The sequence below is a fragment of the Euphorbia lathyris genome, chromosome 1, assembly GCF_963576675.1.
Source record: "Euphorbia lathyris chromosome 1, ddEupLath1.1, whole genome shotgun sequence".
NCBI lineage: Eukaryota > Viridiplantae > Streptophyta > Magnoliopsida > Malpighiales > Euphorbiaceae > Euphorbia > Euphorbia lathyris.
The window spans coordinates 94,111,513-94,123,835 of record NC_088910.1 but is presented as its reverse complement, the minus strand read 5'-3'; the positions used below and the strand labels follow the sequence as shown (position 1 = coordinate 94,123,835).

At 35.2% G+C, this 12,323-nt stretch overlaps 1 protein-coding gene across 1 annotated transcript; it reads right to left on the bottom strand.

Moving 5' to 3' along the window:
• Positions 1-249: 249 nt before the first annotated feature.
• On the bottom strand, positions 250-2,217 carry LOC136207355 (uncharacterized). The gene is made up of 2 exons (XM_065998624.1): positions 1,665-2,217; positions 250-1,162 (listed from the first exon to the last, which is right to left on the bottom strand). The coding sequence occupies exons 1-2, from the start codon at positions 1,982-1,984 to the stop codon at positions 307-309; spliced, it is 1,176 nt and encodes a 391-aa protein (XP_065854696.1). The 5' UTR covers positions 1,985-2,217; the 3' UTR covers positions 250-306.
• Positions 2,218-12,323: the final 10,106 nt, after the last annotated feature.

The following is a 12,323-nucleotide window of genomic DNA, read 5'->3' as shown; positions in this document are numbered from 1 at the left end:
ATTCATCGTTATGGAAGAAAATCTGTTGTTCCGAACTCCTTCTTTCCTATCCCTTTCATAAAAAGTATTTCTCACTTAATTAAAATAATATATTATGTGAGCCATGATAACTCGCACGATAAAAAGACGATAGTTTTGTGAGAGGGACAAGAAAAGAGACATCAGAATTTTTTTCTCATTCTGAATACCATAGTCCGGGAGAAATTATTATTAGTAATGGTTCTAAACTCAAATTCCAAATATAAATTATAACTATATTGAATATAATTATATATAAACATAGAAACATCAATTATAGATAAACCCTCATTCACATTTAGATTTAATTTGATGAGTATGCCTGAAATCACATTTCAAGACCAAAGTTCCATCCATTCTTCTCAATACAAAAGTCTCAACCAACACAAAACAAGAAAGTTTCCTCCATCCATTTTCACTTGTAATATGAACCCTTCTTTCAATTCTTACATTTCTTTCATTAACATCATCAACCCAACCTCCTTCCTCTTCCACCATTTTCATCTTCTCCACTATTGCATAACTTAATCCCACATTTAACCCTCTTCCTCCTCTATACCAAATGAACCCTCCATCATTAACTTTCACATCCTTCCTACCTTCCCTTCCAAACACATAATCAACTTCTCTCTCTACATTAGCATTCACAATTACAATCATACTATTCTCATTATTATTCACATTTTCCCATGTGTAAATTTCCTCCCAATGTTGCTCAAGTGTCATTTTGTATAACATTGATCTCCTCATTTGCTCCCTAATTCTTGCATTTTCTCTTATGAACACAAAGGGGCAATACCATGTTCCCACAAGAACAGAAGGTGATTTCTTGGTAGAAATTGGGAAGTCAAAACTTGGTAGTTGAGTTCTAAGAGAGGCATCTAGACCTAATGCTTCACTTATTTGAAAATTGCACTTGCTTAATCTTGAGGTTTTAACTTCCCAGCCTCTATTTCTTAGAAGTTTAGGAGGATGACCATAAGGAGCAATAGACTTGGCAAAGAAACTGTGTCCATAATGGCGATGAATCTTGAATTTTTGGTTAATGTTTCTTGGATCTAAAGGCTTGGGTTTTCTGTCGTTTATTACTTTCTTGAAGCAACATAATCCCATGTCCATATCTCCTGAACATATGCATGCCTGCCTGCACATAAATTCACACATGTTTCCAAATTTAGATATAAAATATAAGATCTATGAATGGACCTTAATCAGTTTGATCTTTCTAGTTCAATTGGTTCCATGATATGGTATCAGAGTTTTTAAAAGTTTAACAACCCTGAGCATCTCCTCTCTTATAATCTCTACTAACTCTATAGTACCTAAAATGTTAGTATAACATAAAGTTCAAGACTTTTATGTCACGAAATGATGTTTCGGGATCATAATATGAGTAACCCTACAATTCATCAACGGTCCAATTAATAGTGTTAATATAAAAGTCTTTCTTTTGCTAAGGGCAGGGAACTTTGGTTTTTTTACAACAAAACAAAAAAAACCACAGGAACCCATCTGCAAATCAGAAAAAAAGCACGGATGGAATTACCCCCTATAGAATATAAATATAATGTAAAAGAATCTTAAAATAACAGCAGTTTACTTTAGCATTAGGATTAGACAACTAGAAAGAAGGGAAAGAAGTGTACCCTTTGAATCTGCCTTTAGCTTTGATAACATAGTAGCAATTAGAGGAAAGAGGAAGATCAAGAACAGGAAGAAACCAAAGTTTGTTAGCAATAACAGTATCTTGATAATCCGATGAATGAACAACATTAAGGATCTTGTCCTGAGGAAAAGGCAATTTCTTAACCCTCCTCCTCTTACAAGCTCCAAAACAGTAAGTATCATCAGCTTCAGCTTCATCATCTGTAATAACTAAATAACCAGTAAAAGGACCTTCAGGTGGCTCTGCTGCAAGTGCAGAAGGGTGCTTTCTGTACAAGGAAAGAGGCCTTGTCACATACATGATTGATCAATGCTTCAGAATTTAGGAAAAGGATGAGCATGAGTTTGATTTAAACAGATTGTTGCCTTATGAATTAAGTTTTAATTATTGCAGAGATACATAATAAAAGGTTTGATTGGAGAATTTATGACATAAAGCTAGGCTTTGTATGATAAAGATACACAAGATAGCAGTAATGGTTTTACTTTGTTTTCCACTTTCTTCCAATATGTTTTGCCACAACACTTTGCTTTTTTTGGGATAATATTATTTGAATTTTTATGGATAACTTTCCCTCAATTTTTCAATTTAAATTGGATGGCAATTGAGTATGTTTGTCTTTTTCGTTTTTTCTTTTGAAAACAATTTTGTATTTTTCAAATGGTATAAGAGTTATTTGATTTATTAAGCTATTCATCTTTTATTCACAACTATTGTCAAATTTAATCTTTTTAAAATTTGATTAGAATTATGGGCACCACAAAAGAATTATAAGAAATGGTCTTTTAATGGTGGCGAAATCACATAAGCAGGGCAATAAAGGAGGAAAATTGAATTTTTAATGATGAAAAATTCACAAGGGCCGACAAAGGGATAGTTGCCCCTCTATATTTGCCAGTATATATAGTTATATGTTTGCGAGTTAGGCCATGTTTGATAACAGTTTTCAACACTTAAAATTAATACATTAAGTGTTTATTGATTTTAAGTTTGTTTAATAATACTATTTCAATTAAGTCACATAATCACTTAATTTAACTTAAAATTTTAAGTTGAACATTATTAACTAATATTTTTAAATGTAGTACTTATTTTTTTGTAAGTATATCATTTAATACTTTCAGCATTTATAATATTCAACACTTGATTCAAAAAAAAAATATTCAACACTTAAAATTAGTACTTATTTTTTCAGCAATTAATTTTAAATTTTATCAAACATAGGAATTTTGAATAAGTTAGTGAATGAATGTCACAAAATAGCAGGTTAAGGGAACACACAAAAAAAAAAAAAAAAAATTAAGATTCAAATTTGCACCTATCGTTTTATGGGAAGTACTGATTTATCTAACGTAAAAAAATAGTACAATTTTACTCGTATTGTTTCCAAGCAATATCAATATTACCCCTACTTAAAAATTTAAACATACTGATTTAATCGTTATTTGATTGTCGCATCGGAACTTCCAAACAAGTTTTTTGATAAATTAAAGTACATATGTTCACTTCATACATTAGAAGTAAATATGCACTTCCCAAAATGATAACGGCATATTTACACATTATCTCTAATATCTTTTTATAGATCAAGGGCTAATACTTTAAGAAGAAAAAAATTCTATTATTATCGAATATATTTACATTTAGTTTCACATAACTTTAGTTTAATAATATATCAAACAATTCAACAATTTTTAATCTAATAATTTATATATATATATTGAAAAAAAAACATTATTTGAATTAAACATCTAAAATTTGAATATTAAATGTTGACTTGGTAGTCAAATTTCGTCTTGATTTAAGACTTGAAGTCGGTTGACCATATAAATTGTTTGGCTCTTTAATTTATTTCTTACCTTGACAATTGACATTTATCTAGTACTCTTCAATTTTTCCCTAGACACCACTGATTTAGCCATTAGTCTGAAAAAGTATTCCATATTAGTTTTGCTTTTCACTCATCAGTAGATTTTCTTTTTATTAATATCAATGATTCAAATCAATATCAGACAAGGATTTAGAATCCTAATCAAATCATTTTCCTCTTCCGACATCAATTGACCCTATATATATAAATTTTGGTGTAGTAACTAAAAGAAATCCACATCAAGAAACGCCATTAATTTCTTAACTGAGATGCATCAGTTTAAGAAACCTCAACAACACAAATTCCTAACAGAATCTCTCTTGTTCATCGACACAAGCATCCACAATGAAGTTCATTATCTTCTCAATTATCTCTACACAAATCTCAAATCTCACCAAGAAACCATCTTTTTTCCACTCAAGGACGCGGATGACCACCACCGCCCAATGTTTGTTACTCTCCTCATATCCTAATTCCCCAATCCCACTTTGATTCCATTCTTAATCCTGTTTTTTCTAAAATAAAATATGTAGCTTCTGATTCCTACAACTCTAGCTATAATTCTATCCCCATTTCCATGTCAATTAGGGTTATCTCGACTAAGAATATAATGTTGAAACTCGGCTTACATGCTTCCCTCCGATGTTAGCGGCCGGTTTCTGCTAATTTGCCTATGACGGAGAAGTCGATAGAAGAATTGGAGACGGTTGTTTATAATGGAGAAGAAGACACTGGTTTGGAATGCCCAATTTCTTTGAAAGAGTTTGAGGTTGTAGAAGAGATTACTAAATGACTTAAGAATAGTCACCTCTATCCTTTTTGCTTTTCGTGGCCGGTTTGTCGGGTGGTAAAATTTAAAAAAAAAAAAAACCTTGTAGGCTTACAAGGTACCAAGTTTATTGAATTGATACATCAAATAATACAATCTCCCACCATTTGACACACCATCAATGGAAACCGGCAACAAGGACAGAGGTGACTATTTTTAAGCCACATAACAATACAATCTTTATGATACAATGGAAGCAAGGCATCATAGTAATCTGTTTTCTAACCTCAAACTCTTTCAAACAAATCGGACAATCCAAACCATTGTATTCTTCTCTATTATAAACCATTGTCTCCAACTCTACGACCGACTTCTCCATTGTAGGCAAATTAGCGAAAATCCAGCCACCGTCATCGAAGGCAAGCATCCGCTCACATGTAACCTGAGCTACAACATTATATTCTTGAATCTAGATAACCCTAATTAACATGGAAAAGGGAGATAAAATTTATCGGAGTTGCATGAAGAGGAAGCTACATATTTTATTTTAGACAAAATAGAATTAAGAATGGAATCAAAGTGGGATTAGGGAATTAATGCAGAGAGAGAAGAGTAGTAAACATTGTACGGTGGTGGTTAGCAGCGTCGTGGAGTGGAAAAGAAATGGTTTCCCACTACGATTTTAGATTCATGTAGAGATAATTGGTAAGATAACGAACTTAATAATGGATGCTTGTGTCAATGAACAATAGAGGTTATTTAGGAATTTGTGTTGTCAAGGTTTCTTAGACTGACACAACTGTGATTTATTTTAGTTACTACACCAAAATCAGAATTAGTTTCAATATATGTGTAAAAGGGGTCATTCGAAGCAATTAATGTCCAAAGAGGAAAATGATTTGATTAAAATTAAAAATCCTTATCTAATATGGATTTGAATCTCATTATTGAAATTAATAAAAAGAAAATCCACTAATGAGTTAAATGTAAAACTAAATGAAATACGTTTTCGGATTAAATCAATGATGCCTACAGAAAATATTAAAGAGTAGTAGATGGATGTCAATTGTCAAGCTAAGGATGAAATTAAAGAGTCAAACAATTTATATGGTCAACCGAGTCCACCGTTATTCAAATTTTAGATATTTAATTTAAGTTATTTTTCCAAAAAAGATATAAATTATTAGATTAAAAATTGTTGAATTGTTTGACACATTATTAAATTAAAGTTATGCGAAACTTAATGTAAATGTATTGGACAGCAATTGAACTAAAACAAGGCCTAACAAGCTCTTAGCTCTTATCAAGGATAAGGTGTAAAAATACCCCTAACGTTTATATCCACGAGTAACTTTATCTCTAACGTCTAAATGGTGTAATTTTACCTCTAATATTGATAGCAAAGAGTAATTTTACCCTCAACGTTGGGAACTTGGGTCAATTTCAGAAATAATTCAACGAACTGTCTTCTCGTTTATGAATCTTGTCATCTACACTACATGTGAGTCATTTTATCACTCATTGATAACAGATCATAAACATATGATTAAACATGAAAAAAAATAAAAAAATATATATTTCTATTGTACGAGTTTGACAAAAAGAAAATTCAAAATATTTCGCCAAATTTATAAATATTAATCTCCAATTCTATTATTAAATCACAAAAAATATGAAATCTTTTTTATAAAACGAACTAATATACAATTGGTGCAGAATAAGGAACAAAATATCCATGTTTTATAATAATGTCCGAAATTGACCCAACTTCTTAACATTAGGGGTAAAATTACTCTTGGTTGCCAACGTTAGGGGTAAAATTGCACTATTTTAGACGATGGGGTAAAATTGCTCCTAGCGGTAAACGCTATGGGTATTTTTACACCTTATCCCCTCTTTAAACTTGTCTAGAAAAGTCTAATTTAATGAGGTATCACAAACAGATAAATAGATGAAAAAAGACAAACAAAATTGGAACTCACAAAGTGGGGGAAACGAGGCGATACCACAGAAGAGGGGCTGAAATCCAAGTAGATTGCCAGTTGGTCAGTATTGCTACAAAAGGGGAGCCTGAAGCCAACAATTGAGAGTAATCAAGTATAAAAAATATAAGGTAAGAACACCTGATTTCCTAAAAAATGGGTTCAAACGGAGAGAATTGATGCCTCCAATTATCGGTATTTGGTGGACTAACCATGACTAACCAATGCTCAAAGGATCCCCATATATATCTACCACGAGAGTTGGGCATTTCCAAATAAATAACTTTTTTCTCTAATATGCTGAAGCAAGTCCTTGGCGCAACGGTAAAACGTTGTTGTCGTGTGACCGAAGGTCACGGGTTCGAGTCTTAGGAGTGGCCTCTTGCCAAAAAAAATGGCAAGGGAAGGCTTGCCCCCAGTACACCCTTGTGGTGGGACCCCTCCCCGGACCCTCGCTTAGCGGGGACGCGTAATGCACCCGGCCGCCCTTTTTTTTATGCTGAAGCAAGTCCTTATCTTGGAATGATTTTCTCTGGACATCACTAGCCATGGTAATGCAGATGAAGATGGTTTATCAGAGAATAGTTCCGCTGCAGCATATCTAAAAGACACGCAAACATTGCAGAAAGATATAGAACCACTCATACTCAGCATCTCTGCAATCTTCATAAGGAGAACATCAGGAAGTCCGGTCTAATCCCGATCATTTTCGTCACCATCAAAAATGTTAAGCTGCTTTTGCCTGCTCTTGATGCACATGTTCTTGCTGGTCCCTTATTTTACTTCAAAGTCTGTTCAGTCATATGAAAATGATGAAGAACAGTATGAAAATTAATTTTGTGAACAAATAAACAAGAGATTCTGAAACCCTTCTGGTTCAACATATAAATTCAACGTCAATATGCTACATAGAACTGATTTCTTGAGCATAAAGAAGAAAACACGAAAACAAACAAGTAATCTTGAGCATGAAGTTGCTTAAAGTCACATGATTAACCATCTAAGTCCAACGTGGCAAAGCAAGTAGAGATTTTGACAAGTTAAAGTGTGCATCACTTTAAGTAAGTTCATGAGGCAATAAGTTAAACTAAAGCTAGTTTAAGGAGCAAAATCAGTCGTTTTTAAAGCTTGTAGGCCATCGACTTTTATGGCTAACTTGGAGAGGCTATGTAAATAAGAATAGCACCTACCAACCTCTCTAATCAATCGGCAAATGGTCAAAAGTAATTCTTCTACTTTATTGATATACATTATGCAAGAATTATAACACCGAATAGCACCTTCAGCATATGAAAGGGAATTAAATTACATTTTCAGCAACTAAATTGATATTTAATGTTTCAAAAGCATAGTAACTTGTTCTTTCCAAACTAAACAACATTGTGAGAAGGCAAAGACAAAACAAAAATCCCCTTAATATGTAAACAGAACTTTGATGAATAAAGAGAACTCACCAACAACAATAATGATCCAACCCCAATTGCTTAGTTGATTAAAAGACCCATGCTTGTCGTTAGAAACAACATACAAAATAGTTACTCCAATATCATCCTAAGCTAAATTTATATCCTTCAAGGCCCCATCAGTAGATGTGCCATCCAACATAAAGCAATAAGGTTGCCATCTTTTTGTTTATGGACAATTGACCTATATCAATTGATGGTAGTTCTAACTTCTAACATAACCACTAAGTATTACTATCAAATTACATGGAATAGACAACCACATTGCATCAGATGCCATAATTATAAAAACAAAAACCAAGTCAAAAAAGGCCATGAAATTTTGCTAGCAAGGAATAACAATATTGACAACATTGAGCAGGAAAAAAATAGCTCATACCAACATGCACATTGACATTGTACACAATAGTTTGCTAGCTAGGAATGAACAATATATGAACAGTTTGATTTTAGTTTACATCCTAAGTAACAATATATAACATAATGATGGCTTGAACAAAAGAAAACAATAGAATCCAATCTATAAAAGAATCTTAGAGGAAAAGGCAATATTTCTCAGAGTGGTTTATGAGCAAATTGATTAGCATCTCAAGTCTGAGGATGGAACATTGAAAGCTAAATTCAAGTAATTCATGCCAAACCAGAAATCAAACAAACAATTTCCTAAAGAAATTCTTCTCAATACAGCAGATATATTATAACAGAGTTCCAAAATCTAAATGAGCCCATTTTCTCAACCTTTCTAGCGCTTCACAGCCTAAAAAACAGAACTCGTTAAGTAATTGAAGAGAATAACAAGCTTTATACTATATTAACATAATTCAAACTCAAACATCGGCAATAAAAAAAAAACCCAGAAAAACGGTACCTTAATAGCCGCGATTGGGGATTAGTTCCAGTCCAGAATCCAATCCAAAAAGGATTCAAATACAAAACCCTGAAGATCAGTAATGGATAATCGAGAGAAACGGAGATAGACCATTGTAGAATAGTTAGTTACCACTGGTTTTGTTTTGGGCAGAGAAGGTACAACGAGAGAAATCACCTATGGTTGAGGAAAATGATTCAGTTGTCCGTCTTACCAAGTGTGAAATTAGGTTGAGGAATGAATTTGGAAATATTTGGGTGGAGGAAGGAGAGTATGGAGTTTAGTTTCTGATCTTTCTTTTTTTTAGTTACTGTACCCAGCCCCAATTTCACACTTCAGGCGCCGAAAAAGACGTTACCCGCCTTTTAGCCAAAAATTGAAAATTCACAACCCTCTCAAACTCTCCCTTCATACATTTGGTTCCGAAATCAAAGACAACACGTTTTATGGCGAGCAATCCATTATCACCGGGAAGAGACGAGAATGACACTAAGTCGAGGTATTTTTCCTATTGAACTTCCAATTGTTTCTGTAATTTTTTTTCAAAAAAATCGCAAATTCGGACCACGGGCGTGTGAACATCACGCCTCACCATGTGGTGGGGCGTATGGCTATTACGCCTCACCACATGGTGGGGCGTGATGTTCATACGCCCCACCACATGGTGGGGCGTGATGTTCACACGCCCGTGCTTATTTTTGGTGAATTTTCGGGTTTAGACACTAAAACATTGTAGAAATGTCGCGTATTGGAATCTAATGTTCGTTATTTATCATTTGCAGGAGATTCCGTTAGAAGCTTTTGGCGGGAATGACATTGATTACAGTGCGCAGTTTTTTCCCGAACAAACGTTTCAAACATATCATGAAGCTGTTAACTGGGCAAAACAGACGGCAATTGAGATCGGCTTTGAGTTAACCACAGCGTTGCACAAGACAGGGGGCAAGTCAAGATGGATATTGGTTAAATGTGTCCATGGTATTAAGAATACTCGAAGGAAAAAGGATATGGATATGGAGGAAGTAGTACGGAGGAATACAAAAACAAAGTATTGTGGTTGCAAATTCTAGAAAAAGGTTCTGGAAATCGCTGAATTAGGCGGTTGGGTGGTGAATGGGATTGCTGGAGATAGAGGACAGCATAGTCATCAGTTGGCTGTATATCGTCAGGGCTACAGATAGATGAGCGGACTAAGCCCCGGTTCCAAAAAAAATGTTCGTCAAATGAGTGCAGCTCAAGCTAAGCCATGTGCTATTTTTGCTGCAATTAAAGAAAAACATCCGGAGGATTGCCCGACACAAAGACATGTTTATAACTACAGGGAAAAAATCGGGACTGGGAGCTTTGAGGGTCAGAATGTAATCGGTCAGTTTTATCGGCTTGCTATAGATAAGGAATACATACATTGGACGCAAGCGGCGCTGGGCAGCAATGTTGTGACTCGCCTATTTATGGCACATCCTACATCGATCACACTGTTCCGATCTTATTACTTGTTTGTTGGTATGGATTCAACATATAAAACAAACAAGTATAAAATGTCATTCTTTGAGATCATTGGAATGATGCCTTCAAACAAAAACTTCTTGATTGCTTATGCAATCATGAAGGATGAAACTGAGGGAAGTTATATGTGGGTGTTACAAAAATTGAAGCTTTTTCTCCAACCTGATGTGCATCCGACAGCCATTGCTACGGACCGGGAGTTAGGACTGATGAGACCGGTTCGTGAGGTATTTCCTCATAGTCATCATTTGTTGTGCACATGGCATATTAATAAAGATGTGGAGGATAAAGTAGGCAAATTGTGTGGATTGAAGGTTTTTTGTGAAATTTTTAAGAATTCCAAATGGAAAAGTATAATTAAAGCCCCGACAATAGCCGAATATGAGGAGGCAGTGATAAGCATGAAGAATACTTCTGCCAAATGGCCCCGTGTGATAAAGTACGTGGAGACCACATGGCTAGTGCATAAAGAGAAGTTCTGTCGAGCATGGACGAACAAGGTGTTGCACTTAGGAAACACCACAACCTGTCGAGTGGAGAGTTCACATGCACAGTTGAAACAGTGGTTGAATTCATCTATTGGTGCACTCGATACAGTGTGGGCGAAGGTGCACAAGGACATTGAAGCTCAGATCGATGCGATCAAGTAAGACAATTATTCTGTTATTTAATATAATCTTTTAAATTGTAATACATTAGTTATAGAATCCTTTACTGTATATAACCAGATATTCACTTGAGGACTCGTGAAGAAGATCTGCGGTGGCTCACAATAAAGATCCTTTCAAGTACCTCGACTTGCACGTTTCACATTACTTTTTGCGTGTACTGAATGATGAGCTAGAGCGTATGCGCGGATTGAGTATGGATGTGGTAAGTGAATGCGGATGCGTGTTGCCCATGACTCATGGCATTCCTTATGCATGTGAGCTTAAAAAGTATATTGACACAGACACATCGGTCCGTGTGGATCGCATCCATCCTTTTTGGAGATCTCTTGCGTTTGAAGGTTTGAGTGACATACCAGTTACTGCTCCCGTATATGCTGACGGGTCTGAGAATCACCGGTTTTTTCACTCTCTTGTGGAAAAGGTTAAAAAATTAGATCCTTCAATGGTGCGTAGCATATCGATGTACATTCATGATCAAATAAACCCGGATCAAAGTAGCTACAAAGAACCCGAGGTCAAAGACACTGTTAGGGGTAGACCAAAGGGGAATTCATCAACGAAGCGGAATCCGAGTGCATGGGAGTACAGTCAGGGACCACGAGGTCGTGCACGATCCTCTCCTTCGAGGAGTAGTCGTAGTCGAGGTCGATCCTCATCCTCATCTGTGCATAACAACGAGATGCCGAGTATATTTTATTTTAGTAATATATATGTTGATGTTAAAGTAAATATATTATCGCTCACGAATTTCATATATTAATATTTTCAGCCGGATTTTGTGCGGATATCGCCGGTTACCACCATTTACATCGGGTTCAAGGGCTCATCGTACCATTTATTACTGGATACCATGATGTTGTAGCAGATGGTAACTGTGGATTTCGTGTTTTAGCCGATGCCATCACAAATAATCAGGAGGAGTGGAAGCTCATTAGAGTGCTTATAGAGAATGAGATGCGGGCACACCGTGATCTGTATGCGCCAGTGTTCTGGAACGGATTCGATGCTGCCCTCACGCGTATTAGATGGGAAGGAGCGGGGTGTGGTGAGTCCTACTGGATGGTGAGTCCGGATGACTTATATGCTCCTGCATCTGTATTGAATGCAGTAATATTCCTTTTTACTACATCATAGTTAGGATGTTGCACTATACTGCCGATGCGTTCGGACGATGGAAGACCACCAGAGCGAGAGATTGTGATTTTTCATTTAGGGAGTTATCATCACTACATACGTCTTTATTTAAGACCTGGATTTCCAGTGCCTCCCATTACCACCCAATGGCATTCATTTCGTGTACCTAGTGTTCGTCACTTGGACAATATATACGCTGAAAGGAGAGCGGCTTAGACTAGATTATATTAGTTTATGTGTTGTAATTAATAATATTTATTCATGAACTTATATTATTGTTACTGATTTTAGTTAAAATTGTATGGTATTTATAGGTTTTAAGTACAATTATGTAGTTTGAGCTGGTAATATGTATTTACGGGTTTAACGGACTATT